General features: G+C 45.6%; 1 protein-coding gene across 4 annotated transcripts in view; it reads left to right on the top strand.

Moving 5' to 3' along the window:
• The window catches only part of LOC119957461 (methylcytosine dioxygenase tet3-like), a 404,548-nt gene that overhangs the window by 307,609 nt on the left and 80,307 nt on the right, over window positions 1–16,632 (top strand). For all 4 annotated transcript variants that reach the window (XM_038785538.1, XM_038785541.1, XM_038785539.1 and 1 more), the window contains one exon: window positions 9,139–9,229. In XM_038785538.1, coding sequence (XP_038641466.1) covers window positions 9,139–9,229 — 91 coding nt within the window. The remainder of the gene's footprint in view (window positions 1–9,138; window positions 9,230–16,632) is intronic.

Genomic DNA, 16,632 nt, shown 5'->3' with positions numbered 1-16,632 from the left:
AATTTATCATGGCCAATCCACCTAACTCGCACATCTTTGGACTGTGGGAGGAAACCGGAGCACCAGGAGGAAACCCACGCACACACGGGGAGGACGTGCAGACTCCGCACAGACAGTGACCCAGCGGGGAATCGAACTTGGGACCCTGGTGCTTGGGACCCTGGTAGCACTTGTGCTACCGTGCTGCTCAAAAGCCAAAACATCGGCCTCTCTCCCCACCTGGATTCCCAGCACTTCCAAAACTCCAAATATCACCATCTCTGGGCTCGGCCACCCCAACATCCAAAAGTCTCAGACATGATATCCGAGATTCTCTGCCAGAACCCCCTCAAGCTGAGAACATATGGACATGATTCACAGGCCCCCCTGCACACCACCAACACCTATCCTCCACCTTTTCAAAGAACCGGCTCATCCTCACAACCGTCATATGGGTCATATGCACCACTTAAATTGCATAAGGCTTAACCTCACACACGACAAGGATGCATTCACCATCCACAGGGATTCCTTCCACAGCCCGGCCCTCAGCTCTCCTCCCTTTGCGCCTAACCTCTTCCACTGGAGCGCTCTACATCAGCTCTCCATAAATATTTGCCACTCTCCCCTCCCCAATGTCATCTTTGGACAAAAGCTTATCTTGAAACACTGGAGGTGGCAGCCCATCATAAAGTCCCTCACCTGCAGGCACCTGAACCTATTCCCCTCAGGCAACTAATATATTTCCTCAAGCTCTTCCAGGCCCACAAACCTATCCCCTACAAACAAGTCCCTGAAATACTCCATCCCCCAACTGCCGCCATCCTCGGAACCTCACATCCAGCCCCGCTGGCACAAACCTATGATTATGGCAAATCGGCGCCCATAGAAACATGGCTTCCAACACAAAATGTTGCCTGCACTGGTTCCAAACTTATAATGCTAAGACCACCACCGAGCTTAAAAAAAACGGACTGGCGAGAACAGGAGGGGTGCCAACTGTGACCTCAAACTAGTCCTCCTACATGACGTTGCCTCCATCTGCCCCAAACTGATCCCTCCCCTACTGCCCATTTCCTGACCATTGTGACATTTGCAGCCCAGTAATTCAGCAGACTCGGCAGTGCCAGCCTCCTCCCCCTCTCCAAAAACCCTCCTCACCTGTGGGGAACCTCAAAATTATCCCAGTCACCTTCCTAAAAAAGGACATGGGAACAAAGATGGGGAGGTTCAAGAACAGGAACTTGAGCAGCACCGCCGTGTCTGCAATAACAATAACAAATGCAATACATCCGACATCTTGAAGTCCAATTTCATACCCTCCATCAGTCGCGCCAAATTCAATTTATGCTGCCGGACCCAGCTCTGCGCCACCTGTATCCCGAGATACCGAACGGCAACTCCCCTAGCCTCCTCTCCTGTCCTCTGGAATTAATCAGGAACACCTCGCTTTTCCCCATGTTCAATTTCTACCCAGCAAAACTGCCAAATTCCCTCAAGATATCCTAAATCCGATCGACAGTCTCCACTGGGTCCGGGATATCTCACAGAAGATCACCTGCATACAACAAAACCCTATTTTGCTCGACCCCTCCCCGCTCAATCCCTCTCCAGTCCACGACGCCCTGAGCGCCATTGTCAACAGCTCTATCGCCAGAGCAAAAAGCAGCGGGAAGGGCGAGCACCTTTGCCTCATTCCCCGGTGAAGCTCAAATTACTCTGCTTGTCCAGACACCAGCCAGCGGTGTCCAGACACCAGCCAACGGTGTCCTGTACAGCAGCCACATCCAAACTATGACACCCTGCCCAAACCTGAACTGGCCCAGCATCTCCAACAAATACACCCATTTGACCCGTCACAAGCCTTCTCAGTGTCCATTGCCATTACCACTTCTATCTCCTGCCTCTTTGAGGGCATCATAATAAAATTGAGCAATCTGTGCACATTTGCCAACAGCTGCCACCCTTTCACAAACCCCGTTTGGTGCTTACTGTCACCCCTGGCACACTGTCCTCTATCCGCGACACCGTCACCTTCGCTAACAACTTCGCAACCACATTTAACAGTGAAATCAGGTGGTACTGCTCCACGTCCTTATCCTTTGTTAAAATCAACGCAATGGACGCCTGCGACAATGTGAGGGGAGCACCCCACTAAGCGTCGACCCATACATCCCCACAAGTAGAGGCCCCAGCTCCATACCAAACTTTTCTAGAACTCAGCTGGAAACCCATCTGGCCCCAGGGCCTTCCCCACCTGCATCCCCACCTACACAGTCCATCACCTCCCTCAGCCCAATCAGGGCCCCTAATCCCTGCAACTTCTGCTCCTACACCCTCGGGGACTCCAGCCTATCCTAGAACCGCCTCATACCCTCCTCCTTCTGGAAAAGGTCTCAAATTCCCCATTCACACCATCCGGGTTCGACATCACCATGCCTCTGTCATCACTGGCTCTTCTAATCTCCCTCGTCGCTGCTTGCTTCCTCAGTTGGTGCGCCAACATCTTTTTTCCCATACTCACACACTGTCCCTCTGACCCTCCACAAATCGCCCTACAGTCTTTCCCATGATCACCAACCCAAACTCCATCTGCGACCTCTGTCTCTCCTTTAATAGCCCCTCCTCTAGCACAACCGAGTGCCTGTGGTCCACCCTCAAAATCTCATGCACGAGCCTCGCATGCTCCTCTCATTCCATCATCCAGCTGTACGACAAAACTGAGATGAATTCATCTCTTAGTATGGCCTTAAGTGCGTCCCGCAGCATGGAGGCTCTGACCTCCCTGTATTGTTTAGCTCTATGTAACGTCACACTCACCCTCTTACACACCCTCTATATACTAACAATCCCACATCCAACCTCCACTGCAGCCGCTGAGCCTCCCCCGTGCCTCCCCCAAATCCACCCAGTGTGGTGCATGATCGCCAAATACTCTGAATTGGCTACACCCACCAACAGCGCCTTATCCACGACAAAAAAGTAAATCTGGGAGTACACCCAGTGCACATGCGAAAAGTATGAGAACTCCTTCAACTCCGGTCTCCCAAAATGCCACGAGTCTGCTCCACCCCTCCCCCAATACGGTCCATGAACCCTCTTAACTTTAAGACTTATCTGGATAGGTACATGAACAGACGGGGTATAAAAGGATAATGATGGTTGGTCCAGATAGGACACGTGATCGGCGCAGGCCTGGAGGGTCGAAGAGCCTGTTCCTGTGCTTTATTGTTCTTGTTTCTTTGGAACTCCCTCGCCATAGTCAAAGCCATCAAAGACCTGGGATCAACCGGTGCAGCCTCAGATCCAGAACCGCGTTAAAATCGCCTCCCATATTATCAGCTGGTGCGTGTCCAGGTCTGGAATCTTCCCTAATACCCACTGCAAGAAATCCGTGGGCATGACCAGAATCACAGGCACCCCTCCAGCTTCCCACTAACCATCACGTATCTGCCCCATGGTCAGCTACAATACTGCCAACCTCAAAGGCCACTTTCTTGTTAAGCAGCACCGCCATCCCCCTCATCTTCATGTCCAACCTCGAGTGGAACACGTGCCCTACCCAATCCTTCCTCAGCTTTGTCTGATCTCCCAGCTTCAGGTATTCCTCCTGAAGAAACACGACGATCCGCCTTCAAATTCCTCAAGTGTGCGAAAACCGGCAACCGTTTAACCGGCCCATTCAACCCCCTCACATTCCATATAATCAACCTGGTCAGAGAGACAATAAGAAACTACAGAGAGTTGTGGACACAGCCCAGTCTATCACGCTCGCCCGCCCCCCATCCATTGACTCTATCTACACCTTCCACTGCCGTGGGAAAGTGAGCAGCATATTCAAAGACCTCTCTCTCCCACCCAGGTTATTCCCTCGACCAACCTCTTCCATCGGGTAGAAGATACAAAAGTTTGAGAACACGCGCCAATAGATTCAAAAACAGCTCCTTCCCTGCTGTCATCAGACTCCTGAATGGCCCTCTTAGAGTCTGAACTGATCTTATAGACTGAACTGACCTTTCCACGCATGGACTCTATAGTTGTAGCACTATTTTTTTTTAGAACAGTACAGCACAGAACAGGCCCTTCGGCCCTCGATGTTGTGCCGAGCAATGATCACCCTACTTAAACCCACGTAACCCATATACCCGTAACCCAACAATCCCCTCATTAACCTTACACTACGGGCAATTTAGCATGGCCAATCCACCTAACCCGCACATCTTTGGACTGTGGGAGGAAACCGGAGCACCCGGAGGAAACCCACGCACACACGGGGAGGACGTGCAGACTCCACACAGACAGTGACCCAACAGGGAATCGAACCTGGGACCCTGGAGCTGTGAAGCATTGATGCTAACCACCATGCTACCGTGAGGCCCCCTATATTCCATATACTTCACCCGCTGCCTACGTTTATGTATTTTCATCATTTACCCTCATGTTCTATGCTTTCATGCCTGGACTGTACGCGGAACAATACTTTTCACTGTACCTCGGTACGTGAGACCATAGATGTAAATCTAATTCTTGGTAACCATCTTATATTGATGATGTCTAGCTTTGCTCTTCCCCACAAGTGACAACAGTCACTATGTCTACTCTATTGGAGCCTTTTATAATTTTGTGTAAACTGCAAGATCCCTTCACAGAGACTGACAATACTTACCTTATTGTCAAAACCTTCTCGTTTTCCAACCAGTCCTCTCCTAACAAGTCTGTGGCATTAAAAGTGAAGCCTCACAGTCAATGAGCGTCATACTGTACTTGCTCTCTCTATTCTTTTATCTACTCAGCTGCACAGTTTTGTCCACTTGCTTGTCACTCCATGGCAATTTGCAAGGGTGCTGGATTGTTGCTGAGAGTCCTATTCCAACTACAGCACATGGGGACCTGACACTTTAAATTAAAATAAACACCATTGGTATCTAGATCAGTTTTTCGCAGACACATATGAAGTTAAAAATCTATCACTTTTCATCATAAAAATGTGCATTTATAGTGTTTGAAACTTCGTAAAATGTACTAGTCTCAGAATAAAGGGTCAATCATTTCAGATTGTAATAAAGAGAAATTATTTCACTCAAAGGGTCGTGAATCTTCGGAATTCTTGACCACAGAGGGCTGTCGATGTTGCATGGTTGAATAATTTGAAGGCTGGGATGGACAATTTTTTTGTCTTTCAGAACCAAGGGTAGGCTGCTGGAGTTGAAACCCATGGTCAAACATGATTGTATTGAATGGCGGAGTAAGTTGCCAGACCACATGGTTTAATCCCGCTTCCGTGTCTTGTGAGCACTTCAGAGTTTAGGGTCAAGATAGCTGACAGTATGGCCACCAACTCTGGAACAGTTAATATTTGGAATGTACAAACCAAAATTGAAGGAGGGTGGAGATCTCGGAGGACTGCAGGGTTGGAGGAGGTTGCAGAGTTAGAGGCAAGGCCATAGAGAAGTTTGAAAATAAGGACGAAGAATTTAAAATCGAGGTATTGGAGGACTACATGTAATGCGAGTACGGGAACTCCAGCTCTGCTCATCTTTTAACATAGTTTTTCATCCATGTGCATATTTCTTCTATGTCTTTTCTTGGTATACATAGTTTTTATTATGTTCCGAGATTGGTTGGTCAGCGTTTTGACACTTTTGTGTCGAGACAAAATGCTTAAATCCTCGATGATCCATGGTGGATGGAAGGAGTTGGGGTGGGGCCTTGCCTTAGTGGCACAGCTACTTTTGCATGGTTTCCTGCCTCAAGGGTGGGGTGTATACCAACAGATGATGGCTGCTTAGTGATATTCATCCATCTGAATGTCTCGGCACTATGGTACAGGTCATCAATGTCCAATTTCATGAGTTGTGAGTGTTTCTATGGAGGCATTGAAGGTCTACAAGGAGGTTCTTGTTGCAGAAAAAGCACAGTCGAAGGAGCATATTTAACCCTGTCTTCGAAGCCAGAAGTAGCATTGGCCTCCCGACCCCATGTCCAGTGTTGTCATCTTCCAGATGTTGGTCGAGGGGCTGGAGATGGCTGACTGGCCGGGTCATCCACCCCATGTTGGAGTTTAGGTTGTGGGCAGCCTGAGTTCCAGTGAGACGGCATGTTGAAGGAATGAGGTTTTGTGCTTCGATCGTTGGAATCTGTGGAAGATCCTGACGCTTGCTCACTGTTTTTGATCTGGCTTTATCCTTGATTCTACTTTCTTGATTCGGCGGTGGAGAAGTCATTATCCTGATAACAGCATTGCATCTTAATTGGTATATTGGACTTTGCTCCCTGATAATTATGTGTTGCCTGTTGATGTCAATATATTTACTTGCTGATGACCTGTACCATTGGTTATCCCAATCTAATGAGTTTGTATCATGTTATGTTGAATGTTGTGTTCTGGATATGCACACAGTCTCTTTATTCTAATGTATCCTTGGTGAGAGGATGAGCAGAGCCACAGCTGAATGAGGGGTGGAGGGGTTGGTAGGATCAGGTCTTTCCTCATTATGTTCGAGGAAGGTCCCCCCCTGTGTGAGTTAGTTTCTTTTTTTTTTTGTTTTGCATCTTTACTTTTTTAGGCCTAGGCAGATGGTGTGTATTCCTGCTGAGGACTGGGATTTGTGGGACTCCACCTTGGGGACAAGTCAATCATTTCTTCCTCTTTGACTGCTGGGTGTGATGGTTCTCCTGAGTTTCTATTTGGTGATAGTGCTGGATTAGGACAAGCTCGGCTCTGGGATCAGTGGTCAGTATCATGTTGCTCCTTAGATAGATGTATCCTTTCTGTGGGAGACCTTGGGTGAGATTTGTAGCTTGCTGGTGTCCAATCCTTCCCTCATCATCCTGTAGTTATGTCATGGTTGCCTGTTCTGGACTGGGTCTGGAGAACAGTTGAATTTGCATTGTGAGTGTTAGTCAATTTCTCCTTTAGCTCTGGGATTCTCGGGATATTGTTTTCTTCCTTGTGTCATTTTGTTTTGTAGCTATGGGTACGACGTAGGTCTTTGATATTGCCTCAGAGGGTGGTGGGTGCCTGGAACGCTTTACCAGCGGAGGTGGTAGAGGTGGGCACGATAGCATCATTTAAGATACATCTGGACAGGTATATGAACGGGCGGGAACAGAGGGAAGTAGACCTTGGAAAATAGGAGACAGGTTTAGATAAAGGATCTGGATCGGCGCAGGCTGGGAGGGCCGAAGGGCCTGTTCCTGTGCTGTAATTTTCTTTGTTCTTTGTTCTGTCGCGTTCCAACGCAGACAGGTCTTGTATCCATAAAAGGGAATATTTGGGGATCTCATCCCTGATTTATCCGGCCTTATTTGTTCCCATTCTTGCACTGACTATTGTTGTGTGCTGTACCTGCTGTACATTGTTGCCCATGGCTATCCGTTTTGTTTTATGGGTTTTTTTAATACAATTTTTGTAAAAATTGAAATCGCCACTAAAATCTCCACTTTTAAAAAAATTGAGCTATTCCAGTGTCGACATCAAAATCTTGCCCAAATACCTCTGAGAATCAAATTGCTGTGGCTAGCATTTGGAACTTTAACTGGGTCGTTCCGTTAATTGTGCAGCCCCCACTGAGACTCACGCAATGCCCAATCTTTTTCCTCTGTCTGGCCTTCAGCCCTGTAGGTCACGTAAATCCTAAACATTCAATCATATGGGAATAAGGTTTCAAAGATGGTTTGGGCATTGGTGGGGTGTAATAAATGCTTGCGGAAGATGATCAGTCTTTCTTTCATGCCTCTGGATGAAGGAGAATTGGATACCGAAAAGGAGAATTGTATTTGAAAAGTTGAACATAAAATTTGAATGAAAGGCTGAAGTACCTCACCCAACTCAGTGGGAATAGACTTGCATCTTCATTGTGTGGTAATTTGACAGGACAATCATTTGGAAATGTAGCCAATTTTCCTCCTATCTCATTGAACTCAACGGAATGGAAATCCGGTGGGCTTTATAAAGGGTGGGTGATCTGTTCTGCTCAATTCACATTACTGTTCAACTGGTGAAGATGAAAATTCTTATGAAGCCTTTACTATCTGGACTCTATTATCTGAATTTGTACAAACCCAATCAGTCTCATTGCAAGCTCAATGAAAAATTAGATACATTTTCTGCTTTCTTGATGTCAAGGGGGGGGGGGGGTCACTCTCACCTCACCACTTGAATTCAGCTCTTTTGTCTATGTTTGGTCCAAGGCTGCAGTGAAGTTAGGAACTAAGTTGCCCTGGCGAAACCCAAACTGAGTGTTTGTGAGGAAGCTATTGCTGAGTAAATGTGGCTTAATTGTTGATTACCCCCTCCATCAATTGTTGATTACCCCCTCCATCAATTTCTGATGATTGAAAGAAGGCTGCTGGGGCACTAATTGGCCTGGTTAAATTTGTCCTGCTTTTTGGAAGGAACTAAGTTCCTGTAGCCCAAGAGAGGGAAAGCAAGGATATTTAGGTCGTGGGATATGATTGCTTTCCCTCATCTACAATATTCGAGAGCTCAGTCATGAATAGAACATAGAACAGTACAGCACCTTCGGCCCTCAATGTTGTGCCGAGCCATGATCACCCTACTCAAACCCACGTATCCACCCTATACCCGTAACCCAACAACCCCCCCCTTAACCTTACTTTTATTAGGACACTACGGGCAATTTAGCATGGCCAATCCACCTAACCCGCACATCTTTGGACTGTGGGAGGAAACCGGAGCACCCGGAGGAAACCCACGCACACAGGGGGAGGACGTGCAGACTCCACACAGACAGTGACCCAGCCGGGAATCGAACCTGGGACCCTGGAGCTGTGAAGCATTTATGCTAACCACCATGCTACCCTGCTGCCCCAAATGAATGACTTTAGTTTCAGTGTCATTCCAATGTGCTGCCTTGTTATGGATTTAAATTTTGAAACTCAGAGGCCCCACCTAGCATGTCTCCCCTTGGGAGGTGCAGTGGACCATTTAAATTGCCAATTACTTCGGTGAAATCATAATATTCCAACGGGTGGGAGGGGCCTCAAACTCCTGGCCACAGATCGAGTACAACTGAAAATCCAAAACTTTGTCGCCATGATTTGAATGGCATTCCTGATTCTGTATTATGCATTGCCTTGATAAGTAGAGATCAAAATAGTTCACTTACTTCCTGTCTGCTTTATTTTTTATTGCAGAGCAAATCATAGAAAAAGATGAAGGTCCATACTATACACACCTTGGCTCTGGACCCACTGTGGCAGCAATTCGAGACACAATGGAAGAAAGGTATGTTAACAACAAATTTCTATCCTTTTTGGAAATGAGCATGATGAAAAATTCCAGAGTAGAAACAAGGTTTACAGATAACTCAAATAAGCAAATGATATTAGGTACATATAATTCAGAAATAGTTACGATCAGATGGGACAAATCTGAGGCAGTGTGAGATGAGTTTGCAGTGCATGCATGAAAATACACAAAGCATGGTATAAATAATGTTGATGAGGTGCAGGCAAAAGTCACCAGATGAGCTTATGATGTAATCAAAATAAGGGATCTGACTCAAAAAGGGAAGGATAAAGGAGGGGATGGTATCATTGATCAAATAATCTACACTAGCCCCGGACAGTATATTATGCAGTCAAGGGCAAAAGACAAAGGACAATTTGATTATAACTAAGGGACAATAGTGGAGCTACTATGTAACTGGGTATACATTATAGGCTATGAAGTAGTGGAAGTGAGATTGAGGAACAAATTTGCTGGTAAATTAAAGAAAGATGCAAGAAATACAGAGTCTTGATAATCGAGGACCTGCTATAGAGTGGGATAGTAACAATGTGAAGAGCAAAGAGGAAGAGGGATTTCTGAAATGTGTGTGAAAACTTTTTGATCAGCATATTGTCTACCCAATGAGGAAGGAAGCAGCACTGGATATTGTTCTGGGGATTGAAGCAAGACAAACATGTTTCAGGAGGAAAATGTTTGGAGAACAGTGATCATGGATAGAAGACTGGCTGATGGACAGGAGACAGAGTCAGGATAAATGGATCTTTTTCTGATGGCAAGATGCAGCTAGTGGGGTGCCACAGGGTTCGGTCCTTGGGCCACAGCTATTTACAATCTACATTAACGACTTGGATGCAAGGATAGAAGGATCTATAGCCAAATTTGCAGATGACACAAAAGTAGGTGGGACATAAAGTTGCAATGAGGAAATAAGAACCTTACAAATGGATGTAGATAGATTGGGAGACTGGGCCAAACTGTGGCAGATGTAGTTTAACGTGGATAAGTGTGAGGTCATGCATTTTAGTTGAAAAAAATGGAAAGGCAGCTTATTATCTGAATGTGGAGAGACTTCAGGGTGCTCCACTGCAAAGGGATCAGGGTAACAAAGAACAATACAGCCGAGGAACAGGCCCTTCAGCCCTCCAAGCCTGTACCGGTCATGATACCAACCTTTGCCAAAACCCTGGGCACTTCCTTGTGCCATATCCCTCCCTCCCCATCCTATCCATGTGTTTGCCAAGATGCCTTTTGAACGCCGTTAAGGTATCTGCTTCCACAACCTCTCCTGGCAATGCCTTCCAGGCACCCACCACACTCTGCGTAAAAAAAACCCGTCTCTCACATCTCCTCTAAACTTTGCCCCACGGACCTTAAACCTATGCCCCAACGTGTCCTCGTGCATGAGTCACAGAAAACGAGCATGCAGGTGCAGCAGATAATAAGGAAAGCAAATGGAATGTTGGCATTTACAGCAAAAGGAATTGAGTATAAAGGTAAGGAAGTGTTGCTGCAACAATACAAGACATTGGTAAGACCGGACCTGGAGCATTGTGCACAGTTTTGTTCCCTTATTTGAGGAAAGATGTAGTCGCATTGGAGGCAATTCAGAGGAGGTTTACTAAATTGATTCCAGAGATGAGGGGTTAGTCGTATGAGAAGAGATTGAACAGTTTAGGCCTTTACAGTCTAGATTTTAGAAGAATGAGGGGGTACCTATTTGAGGTATACAAAATGCTAAAAGGTATGGATGAAGTAGGCGTGGAGTTGTTGCTTCCTATTCTGGGGCATTCGAAAACGAGACGTCATAGTCTTAGAATAAGAGGTATCAAATTTAAAACAGATTTGAGGACAAACTACATCTCCCAAAGGGTTCTGAATCTGTGAAACTCACTACCCCGGAGTGTGATGGATGCAGGGACAGTGAGTAAATTTAAGGAGGAGTTCAGCAGATTTTTAATTGGAGGGGGGGTGGCTTGTGGCACAGTGGTTAGCACTGGGACTGCGGCGCTGAGGACCCGCGTTCGAATACTGATACTGTCCGTGTGGAGTTTGCACATTCTCCCCATGTCTGCGTGGGTTTCACCCCACAGCAATGTGCAGGTTAGGTGGATTGGCCATGCTAAAATGCCACTTAATTGGGAAAAAAAATAATTGGGTACTGTAAAAAAAAAAATTTTTTTAAAGACAGATTTTTAATTGGTAATGGGTTGAAGGGTTATGGAGAACGGGCAGGATGGTGGAGTTGAGGCCAGGATGGGATCAGCCATGATCACATTGAGATCTAAATTGGAGGTTAAATGGCTAAATTTCCTACTCCCGCTCCTCGGTCAAGTGTTCCAGGGAGGAGATGCTCTGGCTGATTTCGCATTCCAGCTCTTGGCCTGTAACATTGCAGGTAGCAGATGAGGAACATATTAGACTTGATGGGCCAAATGGCCTAATTCTGCTCCTCTATCTTATGATCTTATTATAATATCAAATTATGGGAAAGAACAAAGTAAAAACAAAAGTAAGAATATTTAACTGGACGAGGGCCAATTCAGGTGTGTTGATAAAGGATCTGACCCACAACGATTAAATCTAAAATTGGGAGCCAGAAGTCCAATTAAACAATGGAAGGCCTTCAAAGACGAGAAGGTTCATACACAGAGATTACATATTACCATGAGGGGAAAAGGAAAGGTATCCACACATCGTATCCAACATCAATCCCCATTCCCACACTTTATCCCACATCAATCCCAAACCACGCATTGTATCCAACATGAATCGCCAGTTCCACGCTGTATCCCACATTCTTCCCCTTTCCACTCTGATCCCACATCAATCCCTGGTTCCCGCACTCTATCCTACATCAATCCCAATCCCCACTGTATCCCACATCAGTCACCATTCCCACTCTGTATCCCACATCGCGGGTTTCCTGATGGCGTGGGATGGCCACAATGAAAACCCCATTAGCCAGCTGCCAAAATGAAGGATCCCACCGCCGCCACGCCTGTTTTCTTGTGCAGCGTGCCCCCGCCGGCACTTATGCCTCACTCTCCGTGTGGAGTTTGCACATTATTCTCCCCGTGTCCCACAACCTAAAAAAATTTTGCAGGATAGCTGGATTGGCCCTGCTAAATTGCCCTTCAATTGGAAAAATAACGGATTGGGTACTCTAAATTTATTTATTTTTAAAATAAATTTGGTATTTGTAGCTCAAGTAATAGAGTATATAAAAGTAGGGAAGTGTTGCTGCAAATGTGCAAGGCATTGGTGAGACCGCACCTGGAGTATTGTGTACAGTTTTGGTCCACTTATTTGAGGAGGGATGAGGTTGTATTGGAGGCAGTTCAGAGGCGGTTCACTAGATTGATTCCAGAGTTGAGGGGCGGGATTCTCTTAGCCCAGGCTGGGCCGGAGAATCGCCAGGACGGGCGCAAATCACGTGAAGCCGCCCCGACGGTGGTCCGCCGATTCTCCGGAGAGCGGAGAATTGGAGCCATTGGGTGCGGCCCTCCCCCCCCCCCCCCCCCCCGGCGATTCTCAACTCGGGCTGGACCGAGCTGCCGCGCAAAAAAATCCGAGTTCCGCTGGCGCTGTTCACACCTGCTCTTACCCGGCGGGATCTCGGCATGCATGCATCCGGGGCCAGTCAGGTTGGGGGTTCTGTCCCATGCGGCGGGAGGGGCTCCGCTGTGGCCTGGCCCATGATCGGGGCCTACCGATCGGTGGGCTGGCCTCTCGGGCTGGGGGCGTCTTTTGTTGCCCGCCGACCCCTGTGCCGTGTTGCGTCAAGGCCGGCGCAGTGAAGGGAGCCACTGCGCATGCGCAGACCCGCGGCGCAGATGAGGTAGGACCAGAGAACCCTGCTGCCAGCAAATGGCTGCAGAATTCCAGCCTTGGTGATGGACGTTGAAGGACATTCTGTGCCCTTCTCTTCCTCAGTCTGAAGGGTGTTCAACATAAAAGGAGTGTTTTTAATCAGCTGAGGGGCAGGCACGGATGGCAGTAGGTGATAATCGACAGGAGGTTTCCTTACCCATGTTTGGTCTAATTCTATGGGGCTTCCTTGGATCCAGAGTCAATGTCAAGGATACCCAAAACAACTCACTCGCCACTGTAAACACTGTGCCTCAACCACAGGTGGTGCCTTGTAGGTATAATCTGTGAGTGTAACTATGTCAAGCTGTGGCTTGACTAATTTGTGGGACAGCTCTCTCGGAGCCCCCAGATGTTAGCAAGGAGGAATTTGCAGTCTTTTCTTTTTAATTAAGGGGCAATTTAGCGTGCCCAATCCACCTACACTGCATAACTTTGGGTTGTGGAGGCGTAACGCACACAAATACGGGGTGAACGTGCAAACTCCACATGGACAGTGACCCAGGGCCGGGATTGAAACTGGGACCTTGGCGGCGTGAGGCAGCAATGCTAACCACTGCGCCACCATGCTGTCCTTGAATTTGCAGTGTTAACAGGGTGGGTGTGCAATTGTTGTTTCCGATGCATAGGCTGATGTTGGGTGATCGATTTGGTTTCATTCCTTATGGCTTTTTTTGTAGTGGTTTGATGTAACTTAGTGGCCTGCTAGGTTATTTCAAAGGGCATTTAGTTCTCCCAAGAAGTAATAAGCAGCAGGAAACCCTTACCCAGAATTATCTGAGACATTAGGGAATTGTGGTAAAAATTTGCATATATTGTGCCCATTTGTCTGGTGCAACAATGACATTTAACAGTTAAGGCCCAAGCCCAATGTGCACATATATTTGGTCCACTGCTAAATTGCATCAGGAGTGCTCAAATTATGATTTATGTACTTTGAAATGTTACTGTGAAGCAGGAATGTTCCTCTTGCTGTCTCCACAGTATCCCACCTGCTTGCTCCTCCACTCACTGTCCTTACCTTTGAGTCGCTGATGGCAAAACAACGTTCTGGTATCCATTTTATTCAACCAGTCAAATTGCCTGTGGAGATATGGCAAACGCTTGCAAGCTTACCCAGTCAATCTTAATGAAGCCCTGGCTCACTGGTTCAGATGTATCATATTGCAGCCTTCGCACCTGAAACTGTGACAACAGCTTTCTATTCAACTATCTCTTTCCTGATTGTTTCTAGTAAGCATTCACATCTGATATAGGGTTGAAGTCTTGCTTAGGCGCTGCCTCTACTCAGAAGTTGGAGTTGGAGTGGGGAGGGCGGAGGTCGGGTGGAATACTGGTTTAGTTGACAGGACATTTTCTATGTTCTATGTACTTCTGATGCAATTTTGGATATGGAAACAATCTTAATGAAAATGCCAGCTTTGGCTTAGGCACTGGTCGGGCTTCTGGTCAAATGAAATAAATGTCTGATAAGAAGGTTGGTCAGCATTTTTTATTGTTCTATTCCTTATTTACAGTAGGGGCTGGTTACACTGTACAAAGGGAAGGTTTGCTGGAAATTAAAGCGACCTAATAATTTGCTTTTGGCCTGATCTCACTGAAGTGTTCTTATTTCGAAAACTTGTTAAAATACAAGTGGGGGCATATGGAAGGATCACAACATTGAATTAATTTAACAAGGTCGTCTCATCATTACACCCCACTTTGTTGTGTTACTATGTGTCAGGTATTGGATAGCGAAACTAAACTCCTGATCCTGAAAAACAAGGGTTCATCTTATAGCGTGATTGATGATGCTAACTGAAGAAAATATCCAAGAAGGACCCAAAATTTCAGGGCATTGAGATTAAATTTGGAGAAACGTGATCATGTAGTATTGCATAACAGCTAACTTGAAGGGATATGTTGCAAAGAAATTAATGTTTGAAAACCTTCTTCACATTTGAGGAAGGAAGCAGCATGAAAGTCCAAACAACTTTTTTGTCACATGAAAAGGAGACAGTTTCAAATTCCCTTTTTTGCATTTGTTAAGAAACAGACAAAAAACAACTTTAGCAAACACTTTTTCCAAGCCCTTAAAAGTGAAAAATGTAACCTATTTAAGATGAGATATTTATTAAACAAAAACAATCACGATAAATATCAAGGTATAATTCAAATTATCCATATTGCACTTTGTCCAAAACACACAACAAATTCTGCTCAGTACTTATTACTGAACACACTGTTGGTTTGTGGCATCATGCCAGACCACATGCTGCATGCATCAGAGCTGAAGAGTTGGATGCCATTCAATATATTTCCCTGGTCCAACTACCTCGATTTAAAGGCCCTGCATGCCAAGCTGGACTGATTCAATTGGATCAATAGAAACCAAATTGAATCCAGATTTACATTGTAAGCGGGCCCCGAGGGAAAGCAACATCACAAAAGGAAGCTTCAAAGGAGACAAGCTTTCTCCCAGATGAAGTTGAAAACTTTTCCAGTTGCGTTCTGTTTCCCTCTATAGAATTTCTCCACATGCACGAAGGCCTTTCAGGGGCCACAATTTTTATGACAGTCCTCATTTGTTTTAACTACTGATCAATTCAGCAGGCTACAGATTGCAATGTAAAAATAGCTTTGCACATGACTGACACTTTCACATCCTGTTCTGCTATAGAAAGGATTAGCTTCTCATGTGAGCAGGTTTTCATCGGCTCATAAGAGCTGTTTATGTTTCTGCACTGCGTTGCTGTGTTTCATTGTTCTTACTTTGTGATTCAGTTTACCATATGTATCTCAGTTTTCAAAAAATATATTTTTCAAAAACGATAAACAGTCTGTGATGTTGTCCAACAATGGTTTTGCTTTGCACAAACAGTTCCAAACCTATTTTTTAAATAATCCAAATTTGTTTGTACGCATGTCTAACCGATGAAATTATCCAATCTTTCTGTCCTTTCTGCCCAAGCAGTCAACTAAGTTTATGCAGAACCAGAAAATGAACTTGTACATATAGTTACGTTTTTAGAACTTTACCCGATAATTTTCTCATGTTCTGCACCAAAGGTCATAACAGGAAGCAAGCTCTTTCTTCCGACAAAGCAGCATGTGACTGAATACATGCAATATCTAGTGTTATCTGTGTCTAGGTTGATGAGAAACTTACTGTAATTAACTGATTGTATTACCATGAGCTCCCTCATGTTCACTTCAGAATCAGTTGGCAGAAGAGTAAACCGTCAGGACATGCAACTGAGGCCATATATGACAAAAAATCAAAAGAAAAATACAGTTGTGGTAATTAAAATAGATGTTGCTTTCTTAGAGTATGTGCAACAATGAATATAAAATATTCTAAAATACGTGACAATTCACTAACCTTCCTAATAATCTTAAAAACAGCACTGCATTTAATATAAAATCAATGCATGAGGACCGTATTTTCCAACTGTTTCTCTGTAACCTCACTCTTGATGGGTGCAAAAGGCCTCATGGGCTGGGCAATGATTGCCTTATTTATCCCAGAGATTGACTATAGCTGCTTG

Source organism: Scyliorhinus canicula, chromosome 26, assembly GCF_902713615.1.
Source record: "Scyliorhinus canicula chromosome 26, sScyCan1.1, whole genome shotgun sequence".
Lineage (NCBI taxonomy): Eukaryota > Metazoa > Chordata > Chondrichthyes > Carcharhiniformes > Scyliorhinidae > Scyliorhinus > Scyliorhinus canicula.
Note: the sequence above shows the minus strand (reverse complement) of the source record. Positions and strands in the feature narration are given on the sequence as shown.